Genomic DNA, 26,537 nt, shown 5'->3' with positions numbered 1-26,537 from the left:
TAGTTACTGTCCAGTTACTAGTTTGACTAATCAATGTATCATTAGATTTAATAAAAGCATGTTCTTTTAATCTGCTCACAACATCTTGACTACTTTTACATCATCAGTGTCTGTTTTTGTTTGAGGGTTATACAGGGTTGGTTTCCCAGACACAGATTGATCTTAATCACACACTAAAAGAGTTTCTCAGTTGTTTAATGTCATTCATATAACGATGACTAGGTGTAACCCCTTATAACCCGAGGCTTATTACATACTAAAAAATGCTTATTATTCAGTAACTACAAGACCTTTAAAGCAAACTGGCAGAGCTATTCTTGGGTTATAGCTGTGTGTAATAAGACTGGCCATTTAAGGGATTACTCTACATCAATGAAACCAACCAACAGTGTTTTTACAGGCAAAACATACTGCTAAATTAAGTTTTAAGTGCTTAAGATTTGAGTTTTGATATTTCAATGCAGTTTGTTCCTCCTTTGCTGGAGTAACAGGATCCATTCCTCTGGGAAGGATTTACACTAGATGTTGGAACATTGCTGTGAGGATTTGATTGTCTTCACCCACAAGACCAGTAGTTTAGTTTTAAGAGGTGAGGTACTGATGTTGGATGATTAGTTCTGGATCTTCTTCGACTCACCCCAAAAGGAAGAAGTTGGAGCTCCAGCACTCAAGAGAATGCAGTTCCACCGCTCCACAGCCTAGTACTGGGGGGCTTTAGCTGATGCTTGACATGATAATCTTAGGCTCATGTGTGGCTCCAGAGTGTCCCATTCTAGTAGTAAAGATTTTCTATGGAGATTATATAAGCTGTATGTCCACAATTAAACAAATGTTTTATAAATAGTCACCCTGAAACTTACCTTTTAGCCTTTTTATTAATCCTGATAAATCTAAAACTCTGCCGATGTGAGAGGGAGAGTCTGAATTTGGAAATATGGAACATATTTCAATTCTGTCAACAAACCTATATGTGTTCTCTGTGTTGGTTTAACTCTTTGTGTGGACCAGATGTCTGAACAGTGACATAAACAATGACATTGTGGGGAGTTTGTCTGGTTTTGAATTTGATTACAAACGCTTTTATGCTTATGTTTAGTCATCCAGGTTAAGATTGGGGTCAGGTGTAAGTGGACCACTGCAGCGTTTAGATACACTCATGCAAAAGCCAATGGAAATACCGCACTAATTGCACCTGTAACAACACAATTAACTGCAGTCGCGGTTACTTTTGGCTCCTGGTGTTCTCCTTCACCGTCCTAAACACCACTTGCTCTGGGCTGCGACTGATCTGAATCATCTCAGCTGCGCGAGCCTGGTCACGCTCGGGGCAAAACATCATCTCCTCAGCGATGCACTTCCCTCCCTGACCTGGATTTCAGCTCGGTAGACGCGCCTGCGGTCGAGGACGCTCGCCTCGTATCATCAGGCGCTTATTACAGTGAGTGCCCGCGCTTGTAGGACTGTGACTTTTTTTCATTAACTTAAAAACAAAGGAGGATTCTTGGGTTTTGCTGGCTCTTTTGAATGGCATATAAACACATATTGTAAACAGTGGAGAGTCTTTTCAATATTTCGTGACGGTGCGGTTTTTCAGCGTTTTTCCCTCCAGCGATTCAGCGGTTGTGATTTCAGCACCACGCCCCAGTGGACAGCTCCCGCTGCACTCTGCCTCGTCGCCGCTCTCTCGCTCTCTGTGACTCTCTCTCCCTCTGTGACTCTCACCTTCTCAACTTCACAGCCAGCCTGATCTGAAAGCCATGGCTGAGAGGAGGCTCCTTCCACGGGAAGATGACCAGTGCTCTCTGCTCTCCAAACTGGGCACAGACAGCCCAAAACCGCGGGTGAAGTTCGGGGGGATGTTCTGCAACATCGAGGGAGCGTTTGAGAACAAGACTCTGAATTTCGAGTCGTTCAGCCCGGACTCGGTGAGGAGGAGCGCCCGGAGGCTGCAGGACTCAGACGACTCGGCCAGTGTCAGCGATGTGTCCAGCTTCTCCGGCGTGTCCAGCGTGAGTCGCGCGCCACCGCAGCCTCCGGTTACACGGAGCCAGACTGTTGACCAGCCCGTGGGTTACAAGCGCGCCATGCGCGAGAGACGTGAGGTAGGGTCAGGGTTTAGAAAGAGTGCTTTTCCTATTAGTAATACATCAAAACGGGTTTTCTTTTTTTAAATAACATATCTGAAAATAAAGTATTCAAAGTGGACTGCCTTTATAAAAAATATATTAGTAGAAAGTTTTAAAAAATGCAAAAATTAAAAAAGATGTCTTGTAAGTAATAAGTCTAAAATCTCTAGGCAGTCAACAGTCAGCTGGACCTTTCCATGGCCTGGACACCTGGACCACTGCTGTGTATGCGTCTTGTGAAGACTACATGACATTTTTGGTTAAGTGAAGACATTATGAGGGTCCTCACTGGAGCACGTGTTGTAAGGTTTAGATGTAGGTGAAGATTTACTTGGCTACAGTTAAAAAATGGCAAAGAACAAAAACCAATACAAATCTATAGGGTTAGGGTTAGGGTTAGGGTTACCTTGTCCTCACAAGGTATGTGTGACATGATCCTCTGTCAAAGTATTGACTTAGTAAATCAAAATAAGGACTATTTTCTCAAAATATTGGCTTAGTATATAAAAGTAATTACTTATTCTCTAAACTTAGAGCAGAGGTGTCTGGTCTTATCGTCAAAGGACAGGTTTTTTAAGCACACCTGATTCCCTTTGTTTAATCTGTTAGTCTTAGTCTTCAAACATTTCATCAGGTGACCATCTGATTTGTTGGAATGAAAACCTGCAGCCACACCAGCCCTCTGCGGATAAGACTGGACACCCCAGACTTAGAGACTCAAAATAATTAAATAATTACCAATTTTGTAAAAAAACAAAACAAACAAACAAAAAAACTTGACTTGGCATCTTGAAATAATGACTTTTGTCCTCCAAATATTGATTTTGGATCTTGAAAGAATGTCTTACATTCTCTAAATACAGCCTTTAATTGTATTTAACTCATAAATAATGAGTTATTAAAATTAAAAACTAAGCAACTGTTTCACGATAGCAAGTCATTATTTTGAGATAGCAAGTCAATATTTTGACAAAATTGACATTTTGTCATGATCTATTCTCCTCTGTTGGAGATGGGCTTCTGTGTCTTGTAGTGATTGCTGAGCTGGGTAAAAGATTCTTAATGATGATTCATGTTTTATAGGTGTGTTGATTGGGGTTGACTGGAGATTCAGAGAGGAGATGGGTTTTGAGAGAAGTCAGGAGGTTTAAGTGGGCAGGGAGGAGAGAGAGGGTAGTTGGAGGTGATAGTAGGAGAGGAAAAGGTAAAGGATGAGAAAAGCAGAGGGAGAGAGGCATAAGAGGGCAGAGCAGGGTAAAAGAACTGGAGTAGGTTAAGGGGAAGGATAACAGGGTAAATAGGAAATAGTAGAGTGGGGTAAAAGAGGAGAGACAGGGCTGTGAGAGGAGGTTGTAAGAGGAAAGAGAATAGTTTGGGGGTTAAAAGAGGAGAGACAGGGCTGTGAGGGAAGATTGTAAGAGGAGAGAGAGTAGCTTGGGGGTTAAAAGAGGAGAGACAGGGCTGTGAGAGGAGGCTGTAAGAGGAGAGAGAGTAGCTTGGGGGTTAAAAGAGGAGAGACAGGGCTGTGAGAGGAGGTTGTATGAGGAGACAGAGTAGCTTGGGGGTTAAAAGAAGAGAGACAGGGCTGTGAGAGGAGGTTGTACGAGGAGACAGAGTAGCTTGGGGGTTAAAAGAGGAGAGATGGGGTTGTGAGAGGAGGTTGTAAGAGGAGAGAGAGTAGCTTGGGGCTTAAAAGAGGAGTGACGGGGCTGTGAGAGGAGATTGTAAGAGGAGAGAAAGTAGCTTGGGGGTTAAAAGAAGAGAGACAGGGCTGTGAGAGGAGGTTGTACGAGGAGACAGAGTAGCTTGGGGGTTAAAAGAAGAGAGACAGGGCTGTGAGAGGAGGTTGTACGAGGAGACAGAGTAGCTTGGGGGTTAAAAGAGGAGAGATGGGGTTGTGAGAGGAGGTTGTAAGAGGAGAGAGAGTAGCTTGGGGGTTAAAAGAGGAGAGATGGGGCTGTGAGAGGAGGTCAGGAGGAGAGAGGGCCAATGGGGAGATGTTTCACTGCAAAAAATTATATCTTAGCATATAAAATTGTCCTAAATCTTGTCAATATATCTAATATTTCTCTTTTTGAGATTGGCGTAGCCTTGATATTAGATTATTTAACTTATTTCTAGACATCTTTACTTTTAAATGATTTCAGTCAAATGATCTCACTATATTGGCAGATCAAGTAAAATCATCTGTCCTTATAGTGAGATCATTTACTCACTAAAAGCACTGAAAACAAATGAAAAACAAAAACTAGAAGTTAAATAATCTTAGAATAAGACTCTTAAAAAAGATGGTTCTTCAAGGATTCTTTAGTAAAAATAATGGCTCTATATAGAACCATGGACACTTTTTTACACAATTTATATGCTTAAATGGTTCCTTGCATGGTGTAATCATTCTTCAGATTGTAGATCTGTTGCATATGGTTCTATACAGAACCTTATGGAAAATTGTTTTATATAGCACAGAAAAAGAGCTCCTGTGTTGTTACAAGCTTAACATCATAAGACTAATAGAACCCTTTTTTGGTTCTATATAGAACAATGAACATTTAAAAATGTAACCATTTCCATGCTTAAATGTTCTTTGCATGGTGAAATGGTTCTTCAGACTGATGGAGAATGTGTCGCATATGGTTCTGTATAGCTACATTTTTAGTAAAGAACCCTTGAGACGCCTTTTTTACAAGTTTAAACAGCCTTAAAATAACAAGTATTAGATAAATTGACTAGATTTTGCGTTTTTGTGGTGTTAGGCTGGGACAGAGGAGCAGTGGGGGTGGGGGTAAGCGGGTAGACTATAAGGGGAGAGGGGAGCAGTGGGGAGGGGGTTGGAGGGGAAAAGAGGGCGGGATTTCGGGCACTTTTGTTCACCTCGTTAGCATAAACCCCACCGCACCCTCTTCACTGCCACCTCTCCTCTTCTGCACATGCTCACTGCAGCTTTTCCTCCAACGTGACACACAAATCCATCTCTCTCGGTGGCTTTGCTTTTTTTTGCCACCCCAGAATTAAAAACTCTTCCCCCCTAAAACCGGCGCCATGTCTTTCCAGGGCAAGAAGAACATCCCCCGTTTAACGGTAAGCAGACTGACAGAAACGGTAGACGGAGCCACAGGCGGGGCGCCGCGGGGAGACTCGGAGCTGGTAGCCGGAGCCGAGAGGCTTTTACCGCGGCAGTGACGAGCGAGTATAGCCGCTAGCAGCAGCCTGCTCCCCCTGCTTCTGACAACCAGTGCAGGCTGAGGCTTCGGTTCAGGGACCGTGAATAAGTAGTTTAGCAGCAGTCGGTTCATACTGGTGAAACAAATTGTGCATAGAAAAGCGAATTTATAGCATAAAGACACTGCTATGGCGGAGACATTATCGACACGCCATTGTTTCCCACGTCCTCAGATTGATGGACTGAATATAGCCGCTTTGTTTTGGATCTCTAATCTGGGATGACACGTTTAGCCGTGTTTGTGAGGTACAATGACACCGTTTCTGGTCATTCAGCACCGGTAATGTCTCAAAAAGATGTCCACTGCATGACTAACAGAACCTGATTCCCTTCCGTGCAATTAAGCACAGTGTGGCTTTCCGGCTTCTTGGATGACCCACATTTGTGGCACCCTCAGCGATAGACGGTCAGACAGGGTGGGGTTCACTTTCGAGACAAAAGACGTGCATTGGACATGTACTGCTTTAAAAGTGTCTTTGGGCGTCAAGCTATTATACCGCAGGTTTTATTCAGACTGTTGACTGTCATTAGTCACTCCCTTGCTCTGGCCTGTATTCCCTGCCTTGTCTCTGGCAGTGGTGTCTGAAACATGACCAAGGCCCTGAATATGACATGGTCAGCAGCGGTTTGCAGCTGGGCCTGGTGCTGGGCTGCCTATGGACTTGTCACACTGCATTACCAGCGTGATCTGTTTTTCAGAAGCATCTATGCCTTCAGCAGAAAGCTGGGCAACAACCTTTTGGATGAAATGTGCAAAACATGGCCCAGGCTCTTGCTAATAAAGACGGTTATTCTTCAAAGTAATACCGTGAGCTGAAGTTCACGTCAGGCAGCGCAGCAGGGAAAATGCTTTATAAGGTTCAGGGAGTCGCCTTCATGGCTGATTGGCCTAATGTGCCCAGCAGTCTGGCACATTATGGGAGAGGAGAGCAGAGAGGAATGAAGGGGTGGGTGAGTATGAATGGGTTTAAATACAGTACAGAGACAATACAAAATCCACTGCCCGTCAAAAGTTTGATGAAACGGAAGTTTTGAAATGTGCGTTTTCTTGCTGCTGCTTTTCGATTATGTAAGGAAAAAATACCTGCTGAAGTTTTGTTGGCATAAAACAAAAGTTTGGCTAATACTTTGGATATATTTTTCAACCATCAGATTTAATGACATGAAGAGCGGTTTAGCTTAAATAATCATTTGACCATTTTCTATTACAGCATGTATCAGAAATTGTGGCACATTTTCATTTACATACCCTGACATGTCTCAGAGAGTTGCAATATTAGGAAGGGTGTCTGAGTTTTCTCTCGGTTATAGGTGGGGGTGATGGGAGCTGAAATTGGCTTATTACATACTAAGGCTTATTTTTCAGTAACTACAGGGAACCTCAATGCAAACTGACTGAGCTATTCTTAGATTATAGAAGTGTGTAATAAAACTTTAAGCCCACCAGCAGGCCCTGGTCATTTAGGGGGTCAAAGTATTTTTCCCTGTCCGCTGGTGAATGGCGAGGTTATCGAAAATCAAATGTTTTAGAGGCAGGCAAAAGTCATTACACTTTTTAGAAGATTACATTAAAGCAAGAATTATGTCTGTGATATGGTGGATTATGCTTAATGTGACCAGGAATATGAACTAACAAGGTAAGAAGAGTCAGGTTTGATCTCAGGGTGACTTAAAGGGGAATTTCAGCTTTTCAGTTTTTCAAAATGTCTACATAATTTAAACTTTAAGATGTAAACAAATCATTCTGAGTGGTTTAGTTTAAAATGCATCAGTCAAGAGAAATATACCAAGTGAGAGTTATTCACAGTAGTGGTGATATGAACTCGACATCTGCAGTGTTTACTGCCTCTATACCTCACAAAAAGAAAAAGAACTGCACAAAATTGATTCACTGCCTGATGCCAGAGACATGGTTTTTGTGCACTTACCCCTAAAAGTGCATTTTTTAAAATTCATAGTGAAGAGGAAGCCTGTATGTAAACTATGTAGGGTAAAATAGCCTCCAAAGAAAATGTATATTTTTGGTTTTCAACATATTATCGACAACTTATCAACATATTACCTATTTTACCTTCATCAACATTACATAGAAAATGTACTGTAAATAGAATGGCACAACCTCTGGTTCCTGTCACCACCACAGTAAAGAAAATCAGAGTTGGTGAGTTTCTTTAGAATGTCTAATTTCTCCTCAAATTACTTTGAATGACTTTTTTTATATCTAAACAATTTAATTATGCAGAAGTTTTGAAATATTGGAACCTCTTTTTAAAAGCAAACAAATCTTGGCCTGAAGGATGTTTAAGCATGTGAAACATTTTGATGCTGATAAATTCTGACATCACAACAGGGCAAAACATCACTGGGCTATGGGACTTTCCTGAAGGTTGCACTGTCACAAATACAGTCACACAGAATTATTACATACTAAGGCTTGTAAGTCAGTAACTACAGTGACTTTATTGCAAACTGGTTTAGCTGTTCGTAGGTTATAGAAGTGGGTAATAACACTTTGGATCCCCCTGGCCATCCCTAGCCATGTAAGGGATGAGCTTATTTAAATTAACCTGGGGAAACATGTTGGAAAGCTGGGCATCCCCAAACATTTGACACAGGTGCAGGTAAAAACTGGGAAATGAGGTAAAGTGGGACAAATTAATTTCATGGAGGTGCCAATCAGATGTAACTGTAATGACGAATTACCACAAGGGTGCTTGTCATTCAGGCATCATCATTTTGGGTGGGGTCATCATTTGAACTCAGGCATCTACCAAGGACTGTGGACTGATAAATCCTAATAATACTAGGCCTTAAAAACCTAATTTAGCCACTCAGAGTGTCACCATGTACATCAATGTAATAACCTAAATGAGCTTTTACTAGCGTTTTCTTGGGCTGCTTGGGTAGATTCACCAACTTCACTTTCAATAATAGTTCTCTGATGTTTCTGTCTCTCAGTCTCTGCCTTATCTCATTAAAGAGCCCTACATATTCAACATATTCATGAGGATTTGCATACATTAATGAAAACATTTGCCTTTATCTTCGCTATTTCTTTTCACTGCACTGTAATCCTTCCATCACTGCTCTTTCAGACCTGGACCAGTCTTTATGCAAATTCAAGCCCTGCTCTGAGATAAAAGAGGCAGCATTTAGATTTTTGATTTTACTGTCATGCATGTTTTTTTCCACTGTAAACACTGCCTTCCAATGGAAAAGAGAAAAAAAGTTGTATTAAATCCACAAAATAAATGGAATTACCTTGCATAGTTCAATTAGCATTCATTCGGTGTATTACAGAAGCAGTTAACAGAACTGCTTTCAAAAATAATTGGATGTTAAATAATATTTAGCGCTTGTGGTAAATATGACTTGTTACCTGAGTGTAAAAATGAAAAACTCGCAGGGATTATTAAGCTCATGTTTGTATTTTAATGTGTGTAAAAACATCTGGCCATAAGCAAGGTAGTGAGATATTGTGGATAACACAAGAAACAACAAAATGGTATTTCTTACCCTTTTTTGGCACAGTCATTAATTACACTTTGATGGGACTCCTGTTTCTACAGAGTGATAAGCTCATCATCAAAGGTGGAAAAATCGTAAATGATGACCAGTCCTTCTATGCTGACATTTATATTGAGGATGGGACCATCAAGTAAGTACCTGAGGCTCTTAAACTTTGAGACAAAACATTTCAATGCATCGTAAAATCAATAATAAAAATTAAACATTAATGATTTTAACCTGTTTGCTATTGTTTAGCCCTTAAATACATACATCAGGTCACTAGCAACTCTTAGACCTCTTTCCTGTCATGTATTGTCTGTTTGTGACAAATTAAATATCAAAATATCATCAATTTTAAAATATTTTGTTAATTTAACAGTTTTACACTATTATAGAAGTTTGTAGATCACTTTGTATCACAACAGTTTGAACAATATTTTTGTGTTTAGTGGATTAAAGATGATTATGCTACAAAAATGGTAATAAGATTGCAATGAACTAAAGGTTTATAAACAAAGGCCTTTGCCTGATTTTAGCAGCTCTGGTTGAACTGCTCCTGTAATCTTCTGTCCCGCAGACAGATTGGGGAGAACCTCATTGTGCCCAGTGGGGTGAAGACTGTGGATGCGTATGGACACATAGTGATCCCGGGTGGCATTGATGTCAACACCAGTCTCCAGGCGCCACACATGGGCATGAGCCCCGCCGACGACTTTTACCACGGCACTCGAGCTGCCCTGGCAGGAGGAACCACCATGATCAGTAGGTCAACACTGCATGACTGTTATACTAGATGACTGATGAAGGCAGGAGGAGAGAAAAGATGAGGAATTGGGAAGAGGATTAGACTCGTTCTCAGACACTGTCCTCAGGGACGCCTGCACTGTACACTATTGTGCTTTTCCTATTCAAATTGATGCTAATCAGATTCTATTATCTCAACCCTCCAGTGCCCCCATTTATTTCTCACTCATTGCTAGGGCTGGATGCCATTCAGAATGTTTCCAATATTGATGCCAATGCCCAGAACATGACTTCCAATTATCAAACTATACTTTTTTAAATTCTTTAAACAAATTGAAAGTGGGTGTGGCTTAGACCAGAAATTATCGTGAGGTGCTTGAAATAGGTAAGCTTACTGATCACAACAGATTCCAGACTAATTAACTGTTCAGCACTGATGTTAATAAACTACTTATGGAATATAATTTAGCCAATCAGCGATCTAGATTTTAGAGCAGGCATTCTTATTGGCTTGTCCGTGGTGATAAGGCTGAATTCTTAAGTATTGACATTTTTTTGTTTTATGGAAAGAAAAAACTTTCTTTACTTTTTTTTTCATTTAATTTAAAGATGTCAAAACAAATGGAAAAAAAGTCAGATTTTGAACTTGTGGCACCTCTTTATAAATGGCTTAAAATTAGTTTATTAATTGTTATTATTTAGGTCATAAATATTTTAAACATCATGAACACACAGTTATAACACATAAATAAACAGAGCACCCGTGAGCTGTTCTGTCAGATAAATATGAATATCTGATGAAACTGATGGATTTAGTGCTGACTGATGGAGTACACAGAGTAAGTTAAGTCATCAGCTTTAACAATACAGATAAAGGTGGGCTCGCTCTTTGGCAAGCGACAGGTCACTGTTGCCATTTTTATTATTGTGTTAAAACTACCTATTATTGATTTGAAGGTGTTTATGATGTAATTAATAACGATTAGGATGATCAGAGAGGCAAAAGCAGTCTAAAGGAATATGAAAAGAAGAGACAGTCTGAAGGAATCTGAACATAAAGCAGCTGGCAGCAGAGGATGAAATGCTCACCGAGTCAGGAGGATGTGACTGGTCACTCTTTTGTGGTAAACAGTATACCAGGAGCAGTGTATGCGTGTTACAGTGGCAGACATGGTGAGAGCTTGCCCATTCTAATTAAGTCATATGAATCAGGGTCACTGTGCTGTCACATACTGTAATCCTCTGCTAAATGCAGAGTGCATTTAGGGGAACTCCAAAATTTGCTCCTTCAAGCATAGAGACATAGAAGATATTCACTAGATGTTTGCTTATGTAATTGTAGATCAGGTGAAGTTTTTACATCATGCTATTTAAATTATTTGGATAATATTTGCATAGTTATGCGCATTAAGATGCCACTTCTGGAAACAGTCTTTATGACATTTATATACATCTATATGACATTTAGCATCTAGTGTTTTATTTTCTTTTTCAACATATTGTGCAAAGTTTTGCCTGCACAATTAGTTGTGTAATATCTAAAACTATGATTATATCCACTGGAATTAATTCACTGGAATTTGCAAAACTACTACATAAGGAGATAAGGCCAGTATAGTTAGGGGCTCATATCCCATGTTTTTCTGCTACTTTATGTTTTCCTGTTGAGGTCCACTTATAATGTGTGTGTGATTTTATATACAAAAACAGATTCACATGATTTTACATAATCTTTCTTTATCTCTTACATTTCAACAGGGTGGTTTTATTACTGTGCCTTTAATACTGGCATATACAAACAATGTCTGCTCTGTATTGAACCTCATTCCAAAAGCAGTCCAGGCCCAAACACTTCTTAGAACTTCAGTGTGGGTGGGTGGGGCTGATATGTGTGAAAACATTTGGTTTTTTGACATAACTAAAACAGTGAATTGAAAATGGGCTGTTTTAGCAGCTTAGTTTTCATATATGAACTTGTATATGACGGAGTAAATGGTCTGCTATGAAACTTTAGCAGCATTTATGTAAGTCAAACTCTTTTATTAAAAAGAAGGTAAAAAATGTGATTTCCCATGATATGGTTGAGTGAACTAAGAAGCCAAAAAAGTAAAAATTAATTGTCATATTTCACCCCTATCAAGATAATTTTCTGCCTTTCTCCCCACAGTTGACCATGTTGTACCCGAGCCAGGCGCTAGCTTGCTGGCTGCTTTTGACCAGTGGAGGGATACGGCCGATAAGAGGTCATGTTGTGACTACTCTCTACACATAGACATCACCCGCTGGCACGAGGGCATGTTTGAGGAGTTGGAGACGCTGGTCAAAGATCACGGTAAAAACAGATTTATTCAACAGACCAGGTCAAAACAGGAAAGTATATATCAGATACAAATGACAATGTAAACTCTGTCAGGGTCGCGGGGGGGTGCTGGAGCCTATCCCAGCAGTCTTCGGGCGGAAGGCAGGATACACCCTGGACAGATCGCCAGCCCATCGCAGGGCAACCATATTACTTTTCCTGGCTAAATACACTAAACAATATATCAAAATATATTTATATCAAAATAAATATGATTAGTAAGAGAGGCTGTGTTCATCATAGCATGAACATAATAGTAGATGTGATGGCATTGAAAGAGACAGATGCTCACAGAGCAGGCTGTGGCTAAAATATTTAATAAGGGCTAATCTGGAATCGAAATACAAAAACAGGCAAGAGTCCATAGACGGGCAAACAGGGCAATGCAGGCTAAGCTAAATCAGACTGGATGGTTGAGAGTCTTTTGTCATGTGATCCCCTAGAGAATTCTGGGAGTTGACGGAGTGAGGAGAGTTAATCTCTGCTAAGCTGTACATTTTTTTTATTTCCATCACATCTGTTGTGTATTTGTATGTATGTATATATCGCTGCTGTCGGAAGAAAACCTTGTATCTCCAAAAATAGTAACTTTACAGGAGAAGGAAGAAACATACTTCACTTTCAATGTAAGTCAATGGAACCAGAATTTTTCCCATATCATTTTTGAGTATTTTCATTTAGGCCATTCATCACAAAATTTACAAACAATGTATAGAGTAACAGATACTTTCAAATTATTTCAAAAACTGAAAAATGCCAAAAATGGAGATACAAGGTTTTCTTCCGACAGCAACGATATGTTTTGTGTGATCCTGTGAATACGAAGTTCCAAAAACTGAACTGTTTAGAATGTGGACCTTGCTCATTGTTTACTGTATAATGTTTAGTTGGCACTCTGTGTTAAGACTAATCTTGCCATGTGGAGGCTGTACTTCAGCCTGGCTAGCTCTCACTGTGAGCTGTTTATATGCTTCAAAACAGTGTTATGTTACAGCCATCAAGAAGGCTAAAATAATCAAGAAGATTAAAATAATGTAGTGAATTCTGTGACAGATGATGTTTTTATGTGAGTACGAGATGTTCAAATCATGTTCTGCTGAAACCTATTTAATTACAATAAAAAGTATGTTTTTCTGTATTAGTTATATTCATCTTGTATATAATTATTATAAACATTAATACTGATTTGTTTGGTTGTAACTTTATTGCTTACATTTTAAAGATAAAAACAGCAGTTTTTTTCAATCTGGTCTTTTGGAGAAGGACAGTTTTGTTGTACTCAGACTTATGGTCAGTCTGTTGGAAATGTTATGTGCATTGTTTCATGGATTAGTTCCACTGGACGAGTACAAGCAGTGAGAAAATACAAGTAATCTAAATACACTTTACCTTAGTTAATTGTAGTTTGTTAGTCATACTTCACAATTTTTCTGCCCCATGTTTGTGTCTAATGATTTTCAATGTCACCCTGTGTTTTAGGTGTGAACTCATTCCTGGTTTACATGGCTTATAAGGACAAGTATCAAAGCTCAGATTCGCAAGTAAGTGTTGTAAGATTGTGAAAAATGGAAAAAAAAAATGTCCGTTGTGGTGTAAAACAATCAGCCTGAGTCCAAAGGAGTTTCGGCAGTTTATTGGATGAAAATGCTGGACAAAAACTATTTTATGATAATGAAGACAAATATAAAAAGTAGAAATCAAGACAAAATCATGCTAAAAAAATGAAGAACAAACATTTAACACAATTGAAAAGCAAAAAAAATGACATGGGCCTGAGAGCCTTTAAAGCCCCATCACCCCATCTGAACGAGCCTTCATGCTCCCTTCTCTCCCAAACAATGAGTCAGTGTTAACCTCCTCAAAGCCACACACCCTCTGTCTCTCTCTCTGTGTCTCTAATTTTATAACACCACGAGACAAGCCCTCATTGTCAAAGCAGATGAAATGTCGTAAATTGAGGTGATAGGTGCCATCTAATCTGTATTTGCGTAGGTATTTGTGTGTGTGTATGTGTGTGTATGTCTAACTTCTTGACATCCTCCCGTTCCCTTGAGAAACAGCATTGAACATTAGAAAGATAAGCTCTAGGCAAAAAACCACTGTGATTCCTGCATATATATGAACAGTTTAAATAACACTCATTTTAATGATTATATTTCTATTTCTTTAATACCATTGACAAAAATGTATAGTTTGGTGGGCAAGATCCCTTACAGTCTGGAAGTTTCTGTCTGTCAGTAGAGAGTGTCTTACTGTCTGAGAGTATTGATTTCTGTCAGCTTAGATTAGTTAGAAACCCTGAATGGTGATACGTTCAGAGTATTTGTTTTCATCCCCTTTAACTAATTAAGAATAGTTGGGAGCATGTACATGTACATGTTGATCATGTTAAAATGAATCAGCATGCGGAATTGGAGCTTTCTTTGTGATTCTATGTTTTGTATCACTGTGTGAAAGAAGCTGCTGCAATTATTGTTGCACACAGAGTGAACCTGAACGCATTCAGAGCACAACTCAGATTAATAAGGATTTATTATTGATTTCTTTCATCACAGTAACAAAAAAAACATGACTTAAGCATGACATATATTCATGTGTTTCCTTGTTCACAATTGTAGTTTGTGACACAAACAAACATCAAATTATTTGTCAACAGAAATGTGCAACAGCACTGATAAATCACTTAACTGATGGAGGAAAGTAGACTTTTTTTGCTTGTGATTAATTGGTTAAGTGCATGATGCAACATTTTAAAGCTGATTCTTTGTCTGCAGATGTATGAGATTTTTAGCATTCTGAGAGATCTGGGAGCTATTGCCCAAGTTCATGCTGAGAACGGTGACATTATTGATGAGGTAAAACTCAACCATACATACAGTACCACTGCTTCTTGTAAAACCCTTAAATAGTCTCGTTTTCCATTACAACCTGTTCTTTCTGAGAGATGGTATTGGTCTCTTTTTGTGGTCCCAGGAGCAGAAGAAACTGTTGGACCTGGGGATCACAGGCCCTGAGGGACATGTGCTAAGCCATTCAGAAGAGGTAGAAAGAATTCAGAGTTGGTTAAATTATAGGCACTCATGCTAGTCTAATACCAGTTTAGCTCATAGAGACTGTTTGTGTTGGCTAGGTGGAAACAGAGGCAGTGTATCGGGCTATCACCATCGCTAAGCAGGCCAACTGCCCCCTCTATGTCACCAAGGTGATGAGTAAACCTGCTGCTGATGTTGTTGCCAAGGCCAGGAAAAAGGGTATGAATTCCCTCAGTGATACAGAACATACATTAGATAATGATATTCGAAGCATGCAGGGCAGAGAAGTAACAGTCAATAATTTGCTTGATTCTGATTGCTAGGCATGGTTGTTTATGGCGAGCCAATCACAGCCAGTCTTGGTACTGATGGATCACACTATTGGAGCAAAAACTGGGCCAAAGCTGCTGCTTTCGTCATGTCTCCACCACTCAGTCCAGATCCAGCAACCCCAGACTACCTCAACTCCATGCTGTCCTGGTGAGAGTCACTTAGTAGTATCAGTCATAGAAAACAAGATGGTATAAAATGATGTTTTTTTCTGGTATCAATTAACCTGCTTTTACCATAGACATGAAATATAATTTCCACCTGTTGGGAGGAAGTTCCTGTACATTTGTTCTTCAGTAGCACTAATGGAGCTTATAGTGGGGTCCAGAAGTCTGAGACCACATTTTTTCATTTAAACAACAGAACATTTTAGAAATTTGAAAAAAAAATTAAAACAAAAAAGTTAATAAAACAAAGTTTAAAGTTCTGCACTACTTCTGAATATCTACTCAAATTTAAGCAGATTCGTGTCACTGACTATGTTGAGGCCTTTGTACAAAAAGGTAAATTTTTTTAGTCTTATCTCTGCCATTGAAGCACATGTTCAGACGATCGTCAGGTGGGTTTGATCTACTTATCAGAGGTGGTTGTAAAATTTTGTGGAGTCAGTGCTCAAGTGCATGCTATGAATAATCCAAAGAAGAACGTATCAAATACTAAAAAAGTTCTGAAATTCATGTGAAAATGGCAAAATTTCAAAGATTCAGATTTTCAATGAAATCATTTTGCTGATAATAAAGTTTGTAATGAAAATCTGTATATTAAATTATAAAGGAATGCACAATAGAAGCATTTTTACTCAGACTTAGAGACCTCACTGTATTTCAATGGAAACATGAATGATTTACAAAGCCCAATGCAAATTAGATGTTTGTCTTCATAGACGAGCCAGCAGGTCAACATTTTTTATTTTTAAAAGAGTTTTTATTGTGTTTAAGTGCTGATTTTTTATTGTGGCAATTTTACACAGTGTTTTGATATGAAGAAAGTCTGTTTCGTCCTAGCAGATTCATCTTTGTGGAGAGGTGTGAGTCGTCACAACAGGAGGTTCTCACTCCTCTCCTTTCACCCCTCATTGCTTGCTAGCAGCTCAAGTCACAATATTTCACTTTTAGAGAGCCAGCAGGGTACTAGTTATTCTGATAATCTGATAAGAGTTAAGTGGGCATACACTACACATCTTTTAAAATCCTAAAATATTTCTAAAACAGAGAGTATCACAAACTTAACCCCAGTCTTTCAGAGAACTTCTTTTCTTTTTCGTGAGGGTGCATACAGTAGATGATAAGGCAGAGAAGGAGTATAACACATCTAAGAAGTTGCTACTATGAATAAGAATCAACATCGCAGAGCCTCTCTGTTATCATGCGACACAAATGAAGCAAAAACCAAAAACTTGACCTCTTCATGCTTTTTTGTGTAGCAAAAACACAAATTAAGGGTGAATATGTGTTTGAGAAATGCTGACAATGCTCACAGTGAGAGCTTCAGAAGATTTCACTACATACTGTCAGCTGATTTGCAATTGTACGAAATTGTAAAGAGAAAGCCTTGACATCTGAATCTGTATTCCATTGAAATACAGTGAGGTCTGTAAGTCTGAGTAAAAATGCTTCTATTGTGCATTCCTTTATGTGCACTGATATGCCTTCCAATGTATTAACCCCTTAAAATTTCTGCCTAATTACATCCCAAGGCTTATTGTTCAGTAACTACATAGACTTCAGTGCAGATTGGATTTGTTATTTATAAGTTATAAAAATTTGTAATAAAATGTTGGACTTACATTTGTGGGATCACATGAAATTCTGAATTCATCCAGACTCCTACAGAAACACTCACAGCACATGAAAATGTGAATGATTTCTTAAAGTTTCTATTATAGCTATGAAAGCTGATAATGAGATTACGATTAGCAAATCATAACACATGTACATGTAGCACATGTGTCTTAATGTGAATTAAAACTTTAAAATCTAAATAATAAATGAAAATAAAAACTTTTAAGCCCCCAATGGCAAATTTAACATAGATTTCTGAGTTGAAGTGAACTTGGCACTACTAAGTATTTAAACAACCCGTGTTTCAGTGGGGATCTTCAGGTGACGGCCAGCGCTCACTGCACTTTCTCCACGGCTCAGAAAGCTGTAGGGAAAGACAACTTCACGTTCATCCCTGAGGGGACCAACGGTATTGAAGAACGTATGAGCATCGTCTGGGACAAAGCTGTAGTATGTCACCTTACATTCATTCTGTTTAATCCCTTAAACTCTTAAGTTTAGGCCTACGTTTCAGTTCCTGACTCTCACGAGTACATAACTAACATAATAGTTTCACAGCATTTACAGAATAATCAAGTGTTAAGTATATTATGTGTAACAATAGGTTAAGGGGGTTAAATAGCCATTGTTTTTCAAATAGAGGAAATGTCATTTCTGCTACTGTTTTTGGGGAAAAAATTACATATCGCTACACTGTACTAGAACTACTACTAGAAATACTTTGTGGTCATACCTTATCCACCTTTCTTTTTGACCCCCAGGCCACAGGTAAAATGGATGAGAATGAGTTTGTGGCAGTGACCAGTACAAACGCAGCCAAGATCTTCAACTTGTATCCTCGCAAAGGAAGAATCGCAGTAGGATCTGATGCAGACCTCGTCATCTGGAACACCAAGGAGACCAAAACCTTCTCAGCCAAATCTCACAATTTGGTAACAACTAGTTTAAGAGTTTCAGTTTCTCATGTTATGTGTGATATATTGGTTTACCTCAATAGTAGTGCCAAGTGTGCTTCTTTTAAAAAGTAGTTTATTTAAGTCAATTTATTTCACTTAAATGCATTGTGTGGGCTTGTGGAGCAGTGGAGCTACATTCTCTGGAGTGACCAAGCTTCGTCCAGCACCTTTGGGATGAGTTAGGGTAGCGTTTGTGATCCAGTGCTAATCTAGCATTGGTACCTGACCTCAAAATCACAGCAATGTTCCAGCATCTAGTGTAAGCCTTCCCAGAAGAGTAGAGGCTGTTACTGCAGTAAAGGGGCACAAATACCCATGATTTCAAAAGAACCACCAACTTTTGGACGTATAGTATATTTTATGATGTACATATTTAAAGTAAAGAAAAAAATTGACACAGATTTAATGTATTTTTTCAGTGTTTCAGAGAACATGAGTGTGTGCTTTTGCAGCTGATAATTGAAATCTGCCCATTAAAACCAGCATTTAAGTGACATACAGTCTTGTAAAATCTTGTTGTCTGATCATTTGCCCTCATCACTTTGACCTGCAGACAGTGGAGATGAATATCTTTGAAGGCATGGAGTGCAGGGGCTTCCCCGTGGTCGTCATCAGTCAGGGCAGGATCATTCTAGAGGGGGAGAAGCTGGATGTGATGGAGGGTTCGGGTCGCTTTGTCCCCAGGAAAGCTTTCCCAGACTATGTCTACAAGAGGATCAAAGCCCGCAGCAGGGTACGACTCACTGAGTCACTGTTTCTGCCCTTAAATGTGCTGTGAGTGTCAACTTGCTGTTACTAGTCAAAAGAACAGAGGTTGCTGTGAGCTGGACTGAAGGTTAGTTATGACACTGACTGTCAATATCAAGATGAAAATCAGGCATTGACCTCTTATGGCCCCTGTCTCTGTGAGTGAAGGCTTGGACAAAGTCATGAGCAGCTTTTACAGTCACTTTCATCATCGTTAACCCTTAGAGGTCTAGAGGGATTACTGCTGTTTTGTCATACAAGTCAACAGTTACTATGTATCTACATATTTAATGATAAAATTAGTTATATAATGAATTACATTTACGTTTAATTTACATTGTGTAACAGGAGGTTTCAGTCTGCATTTCTTAAGTGAATGGAAGAACAATTTTGTTATCTTGAGATGAGAAGATAATTAACTCGTTTTCTCAAAATAACAGTCCAGAAAATTATAACTATCTCTTGGCCTCTCTGGACTTCTGTATTCTATAGGTTAAAGGAGTCTATAAATATTGTCAGTAACAGTGTAAATGTAAATGTGTTTGTAATGGTTTTAAATGTGTTGCAGATGGCAGAGGCTCGTGGTGTCCCTCGAGGTAATTATGACGGGCCTGTTCATGATGTCATTAGCATGACAAAGTCTGTACCACCAACTCCCACCACCAGAGGACCCTCCTGTCCAGGGAAGACAACTGCAGGACCAGCTAGAAACCTGCACCAATCAGGATTCACCCTGTCTGGTAGGCTCTGCCCTCCAGTGTTTGTTTACTCTTATGAAGTCTGTATGCCACTCATTTTATTTTCTCTCTCTCTCTCTCTCTCTCTCTCTCTCTCTCTCTCACTCTCTCACTCTCTCATTCTCACTATTTCTTTTCTTATACTTCTTTTTCCCTTATTCCTCTGTATGCCCCCCAATTTTATCGTGTTCCTCACACTCTTTTCTCCTGCCTTTTCAACCCCCCTTCTCCTCTTATTTATTCTGTCAGCCAGTTTAATCCTGCCTGTCTCTCTCATTCTCACGCTTTCTTTCTTATTCCTCTGTTTCTCTTGCCCCTTTCTCTTTTCATTTTCTCTCACTACTCTTTCCTGGCTCTTTATGCCCTCAATTGAATTGTTTCTCCCTCTCTCTTTTTCACTCTGTCTCTCAAACAAACACACACACTCTCAATCTTAGTCCTCTTTCTCTTCTCTCTCTCTCGCTCTCTCTCTCTCTATCTTTTCATTCCGTCTCCCCAATATTTATTTACTATATATGCTCCCTAATTTAATTTTCTCACTCTTTTTCTTGCTCTATCTCTCTGCCATCTCTTTCTCTGTCTTTTCTTTTCTCTTCTCCTGTCTCTTCTTACTGTTTGTCTCTTCTTATTTTCTCTTTAAACCCCAGTTTATCTCTCTCTTTCTCTTTCTGTTTCTCATTTTCACTCTTTCACTTTTCTCTCCCTTTTTTCATCCTTTCACTCTACTGTTTATTTACTATACATGCCACCAATGCAATTTCCCCTTGACAATTTCTTTTTCTCTCTCCTTTCCTTCTTTTCTCCTCTCTCTTTCTCTGTAATCTCCAGTTTAATTCTTCCTCTGTCTTTTTGGATCTCTCTCGCTCCCTCTCTCTCTCTTTTCTCTTTTGCCTCTCTCTTTCACTTTCTCTCTGTATTCGTTACATACTCTATACACCCCCAATTTTAATTCCCTCCTTTTCTCTCTTTTCCCTTTTCCCCTCTCCCCTCCATCTACTGTTTGTCTCTTCTTATTTACTCTGTAGACCTCACATTAATTCTGCCTGACTTGCTGTCTTTCTCCCTCTCTCTCTCTCGCTCTCTCTCTCGCTCTCTCTCTCTCTTACTCTCTCGCTCTCTCTCTCTCTCGCTCGGCTTGCTCTGTGGCCTAGATCTGACTGTCAGTGTGGCCCATAATTGGGTTCACAAACTCAAGAGAGAGATAGTTTTATTATGTTTAACCTCAACTGGAAAGTTCAGGATCAAAGTATTAAGTTTAAAAAAAATGGATAAAGTTATAGAGCTTTAAATGTCTTTGTCTCTAATGAAGGCACTCAGATGGATGACCACATCCCCAGGCGTACCGCACAGAGGATCGTAGCTCCCCCTGGAGGAAGATCCAACATCACGTCCCTTTCATGAGTGGCGTCCACTGAGGGAAGCAAGCAATTAGCAACAGTTGTGATCTCCCTTTGGCTTCCAGTTTAACATAAAACAATAATATGATGCAAGCAACATTTTATTCACTACCTTTATACACGCTGCAACTTCTTCTGCCAAGTCCGTCACACAGGGCTATGCACCCACTGCTTCCACTAGCAGAGGAAGCATAGACAAGCATATAAGTCTGTTCATACCCTCGTTTTGGATAGCCTCAAACTCTTCTTGCCCAAAATCCCAGTCCCGTCGTGTAGCATGCAACATTAACCAGAGTCCACAGGCTCAGTAACCCATTCTGTCAGCTTTAGCATACAAGTAGCATTGATAATGTGATGAAGGTGAATAGTTGGTGATTGTAGTATCTGTATAACACTGGATGGATCTCATCTCAGTGCTGCCTTTGAACCAGTGCTTTTTTCTGTCTGCTGTCATTCAGATTAAGACTGAACTTTTCAGAGAGGGGCTCTCTGTCAGTGTCTTTACTTTTAGGAAGCTACTTGTAGATTGTCTTTAAAAAAATTGAACTGCTATAGTTAGGTTTGTATGTTAAATGTCAGCAAAGTAAAATGAGCCAATAGGCCAGTGGTTGAGCATTTGCCTTCCTTATTGACAGAAAGTTTTAAAATATATTTAAAAAGGGCCTTAAGGAAGATATATAGGAGTAGACCAGACAGTAACTTGCTTCAGGCCATTCATTGCCATTCTTCCATTCACTTAAATATGCTGATTTTTGTAAGTTTTTAAGGAATATTTGGTGCTCCTAAACGTGTTACTGTGAAGAACAAACCACTTTCTGGCCCTAACTGTTGATTCACATTTGTTGGAGGTGCCATCATTTTGCCTTTCGATGTAAACCTCTCCTTTTTACTTTTCAAAGGGATTTCATTTTAAAAAATGGCCTCTTTTATAGTGCAAATACAAAGATATTATTAGCCAGAAGTATTCTTCTGTTTTAATGTGGTGTAAATTGGTGAGCTGTTTTAAAAGTAGCCCATGCTGGTCGGTGATGCTCCACTGAAAGGAAACCAGTCAGTAGATTACTGTTTTCTACTCTTTCTGTGTTCAGTCTGTAAATATGTCTTATGTTCCTAACTGTGCATGGTCCGCATGTCCTCAATAAACAGTTTTTTGGGAAAAGACGATTTAATTTGACTACATACAAATTTCTTTTCAACCTATGGAACTTGTTTATCTCAGTCTTCTCAAGCCTTCCTGCAATTCATCATTCATAGCAGTGCTCAGAAAATGATTGTCAAACCGTTCACATGTATAAAGCTCTATTTGCGTTACCAAGAAAGCAAAGACTGCTCATATGCTGAGCAGAAATGTTTGGGGTGGGCAATGTCAGGATGTTTAGCAACACTTTACTTGAAACCTGCTATATAACATGGATATATCTGTGCCATAAATGTTTTGGCACAGAGTTTAGAGTTGGGGGCAGTCATGGGCTGGAGGTTAGGGATCCAGCCTCGTGACCAGAAGGTCGCCGGTTCGATCCCCAGGGCCGACAGTCCATGACTGAGGTGTCCTTGAGCAAGACACCTAACCCCCAACTGCTCCCCGGGCGCTGCGGATTGTGCTGCCCACCGCTCCGGGCAAGTGTGCTCACTGCCCCCTAGTGTGTGTGTGCTCACTAGTGTGTATGTGGTGTTTCACTTCACGGATGGGTTAAATGCAGAAGTGAAATATCCCCGTTGTGGGACTAATAAGGGTCTCTTAATCTTATAGGCCCTATTTTGTGGAGTGATATAACGGTGTCATTACCGGTAATTGTAATGATAAATGTTAGTGTTTGATTAAAGCTTATGTCATTAAAGCTCATGTCGCAAAATAATTTTGCTAACCGTGCTCTAGTTAGCTGTCATATCAAACATTACAGCATCTGTTGTGACAATTGACAGTAATGGTAACATGACACTGTTATATTTCTGAACAAAATCCATCATGATGGCTCACAAGAGGACCAAGGACCAGCAGATTTTCTTGATTGAGTGTTGTGTCATCCACATATTGCAGCATGTTGAAGGTTATTAATGTATCTTCCTCCAATCTTGAATCATTGATCATCTTCTTTCAGTCCTACTTCTCTTAGTATATGTTCAGCGTACAGTTTAAATGAGTGCAGTGATATCAGTGCAGTTCAAATGAGTGCAGTGACTCCTTTGCAGATGCTAAACAAGTCTGTTCGTCCAGCATAGAGGTTCCACGGTGTAATGGTGAGATGCTGTGGAATACCCGTTTTCCTGAGGATATTACATAACTTTAGGTCTCTCATAGTCAAAGGCTTTACTGTGGTCAATCAAACAAGCCATTATCTTCTATTATTATTGCTCTTATTTAAGTATTAAATCTCCTCTGTTTTTTTTTTCTTCTATAGACTTCACAGGTTGTGGTTATACCAACAGAGCTGAATGTGATCAGTTTGAGTCTGACAGAGTTAATTCTACTCCAGGTATTTTGCTGTGTTTCTAAAATGAGCTCTGTGCTTTTGAAACTGTTTTTCATTCTCTCCCTCCGCCCTTCCTCACCCACTAGCTCCTGTGGACGCTGCTGAGTTGTGACTGCTCTGAAAGGTTAAAAACGTGTCTGCGTGCCAAAGAGCCCTGGCCAGGGAGAGAGAGAAGGCAGCAGGGTAGCGGTTTGCGTGTGGAGAGCAGAGCTGATGAGAGGAGACAGGTGCATATGTCAGCTCAGACGTATGGTGTGCTCTGCCGCAGTGCTGCATTTCTCTCCAGCTAAGTGAAAACACAGGCTGTTTCCTTGGTAAACTGTTTATTTACATCACACGCAATGATCACCACATTTTTTGGAGAGATTTTCAGTGATGTAAAGTGCACATTATGCATTCATTTCATAAATACATTCAAATCAATCTAGCTTTATTGTCAGAGCTGGGCAGGATGCTATGGGTGGGCAATGTAGAAAAAAGTGTGACATCATGATACTTCACAGCATTTTCACATTTAGTTTTGTTAAACATACAGCAGCCACAGTAAAGATATGTTTAAAACAGTACAATGATTTGCTTTCTTAATCCAATGTTTGTAAAAGTATTTAAGAAAGAACATGGGGACAAATCTACCAGTTAGTAAAAATAAATGAATACAATTAGCAAAATTCAGTCACACAGTTATTATACATTGGTTCTTGTTCTCCCTATATTTGGCCTAAGTCTTTTTTTACAATGCATGCAGTTGTTCATTGCTCTGGAAATACTGATGAAACCCATGATACACTCAGAAAAGCATATCATGACAATTTATCACAATAATAACATGTTATTCGTCATATTGATCAGGCCTAACATTATGACCAGTGGTCAGGACCACCACAAAGCAGGAACTATTTGGGTGATGGATCATTCTCAGCACTGCAGTAACACTGCTGTTGTGGTATATATATAATCTTATAATCATCTGTACTTCCATGTCTAAATCCTTATAATCAAAAGTGCCTCATTAAGTAATATAATTTTACACTATGTTTTGATAAACATGATTGTTGATATTAGAACATATTATGATGTCATTAGACCACATTATGCACCAATTACACTATGGAAGAGTTAAATTTAGATCGCCCAACATCGTCGTCTATCATTAAGAATTAATTGAGAGATCCGGCATGGGAGTTCCTGCCTCCATGATCATAAACACATGCTAATGTAACTGAGCATTCACTCGTTTCATGCATAAATCAAGTCACTGTTTGCGCAAAAAGCATTAGCTTAGTAAAGCTTGAGCAGCACTGCAATACTACATGTTTGCTCAGCTTCAACATGTCAAATTCACCTGTTCATCAGCTGTATATCATCACTGTCCAAAAAAACAAGTAACTTTACAGGAGAGGAAAAAAAAACATTCTCTACTCTTAATGTCAGTTAATGTAAAAAGATTTTATTCCAAGTAACTTTGGACCTTTTCAATTGGTCCATTCATCATGAAATGTTCATGCAATGTAAGGGGAAGCCACTGAGGTCAAATGATGTAGAAAAATAAAAATGAATGAAACTACTTGTTTTTTGGACAGCGATGCTATGAAACTTCATCCCATTTTTCCTCTGCTCCTCCACTTCATGTTATGAACATCCATCCATTTTCTAAGCCGCTTCTCCCTCAGAGTTGCAGGGGGGTGCTGGAGCCTATCCCAGCGGTCATTGGGTGGAAGGCAGGATACACCCTGGACAGGTCGCTAGTCCATCGCAGGGCAGACAGACACAGACAGTCACTCACACACTCACACCTAGGAGCAATTTAGCATGTCCAATTGGCCTGACTGCATGTCTTTGGACTGTGGAAGGAAACTGGAGAACCCGGAGGAAACCCATGCAGACACGGGGAGAACATGCAAACTCCACACAGAGAGGACCCCGGTCACCCGGCCAGGGAATCGAACACCAGGCCCTCCTCGCTGTGAGGCAACAGCGCTACCCACCACGCCACCGTGCCGCCCCATGTTATGAACATTCACAGCACAATTAAATCAGTAACAAATACACATACTGGGCACTTCATTAGAAACCCCCACCTTGCTCGAGGACAGTTGGTGTAGCCAACCTCTAGTCCAGTGGTCAGCAACCCTGGTCCTGGAGATACGCCTTTCTGCAGAGTTTAATTCCAACCTGCATGTAACATACTGCCTCATCCTTATCCAACACTAATGCATCTGATCCACCCAATCAGGGACTTCTGTAGATAATTAGCTGGAGCAAGTGTGGCTTATTGTGGTCGGAACTAGACTCTGCAAGAAGGTAGATCTTTAGGACCAGGGTTGGTGACTGCTGCTGTAGTCCATCATCAGTGGTCGGTTTCTGACCACAGAACTGCTGTTGGCTAGATATTTTTGGGTGGTGGGCCACGCTTAATATATAGCAGTGACACTGACGTGTGGAAAAAACTCAGAACTGTTGCTTAATACGCTTACACAAGCACCACACACACTACCGTGTCAGTGTCACTGCTGTGCTAAGAATGGACACCACCTAAATGGGGGATGAATGGGGTAGATGGTAAAGGACAAATTGTCCATGACAACAAATACAGTCTGTAATTGTTCTTCTATATACTGGACCTATAAAGCAGGCAGAGCTCATATAGTGACTGTAATGCCTGGGATTGTGGAGGCGGACGCATGTGCTGAGTAAAGTGAGATTTATTTTGGGCCAGGGTCGTAGTCGGAACAGTCCAGGTTCATATAGCCAACACGGATAGAATGGGGGACAGACATGACTAAATACAACCACAGAACACAAATCCAAACACTTCCAACAGAATGTTCAAACAAATCCAACAGTCAGCACAAAGACCAGCAAACACAAGGGGCAAACACAGGGCTTAAATACAAACAGGGTTAACGAGGGACAGGCGGTAACACAGGTGGGAAGAATCAGGGGCGGAGTCACAAAACAAGGGGCCGGACTGGGGATCAAAACAGAAAACACAAACACGATCACATGGACAGGACTGAGCGGTAAACAAAAGCACATGAGGAGACTGGGAGGAGCCAATTGTGACAGTGACTAGTGAATGGAAGTACAAGGTAGGTTCTAATAAAGTGGTTGATGAGTATTTGAATAC

The 26,537-nt window shown here is 39.9% G+C and overlaps 1 protein-coding gene across 2 annotated transcripts; it reads left to right on the top strand.

Moving 5' to 3' along the window:
* The first annotated feature begins 1,486 nt into the window (after positions 1-1,486).
* dpysl4 (dihydropyrimidinase like 4) lies at positions 1,487-22,108 on the top strand. 2 transcript variants are annotated; one of them, XM_017701640.2, is made up of 14 exons: positions 1,487-2,102; positions 8,916-9,004; positions 9,434-9,618; positions 11,768-11,932; positions 13,439-13,500; positions 14,734-14,814; positions 14,933-15,001; positions 15,090-15,210; positions 15,315-15,471; positions 17,411-17,552; positions 17,864-18,034; positions 18,612-18,791; positions 19,374-19,545; positions 20,852-22,108. In XM_017701640.2, exons 1-14 carry the CDS (start codon positions 1,758-1,760, stop codon positions 20,941-20,943), a joined length of 2,031 nt encoding a protein of 676 aa, XP_017557129.1. In that variant the 5' UTR covers positions 1,487-1,757; the 3' UTR covers positions 20,944-22,108. The 2 variants fall into 2 exon arrangements, with proteins under 2 accessions (XP_017557129.1, XP_017557134.1); XM_017701645.2 differs by lacking the exon at positions 1,487-2,102 and adding an exon at positions 5,047-5,204.
* The last annotated feature ends 4,429 nt before the right edge of the window (positions 22,109-26,537 follow it).

This window comes from Pygocentrus nattereri, chromosome 13, assembly GCF_015220715.1.
Source record: "Pygocentrus nattereri isolate fPygNat1 chromosome 13, fPygNat1.pri, whole genome shotgun sequence".
Lineage (NCBI taxonomy): Eukaryota > Metazoa > Chordata > Actinopteri > Characiformes > Serrasalmidae > Pygocentrus > Pygocentrus nattereri.
The sequence above is the reverse complement of the archived record's forward strand: the minus strand, read 5'-3'. Positions and strand labels throughout refer to the sequence as shown.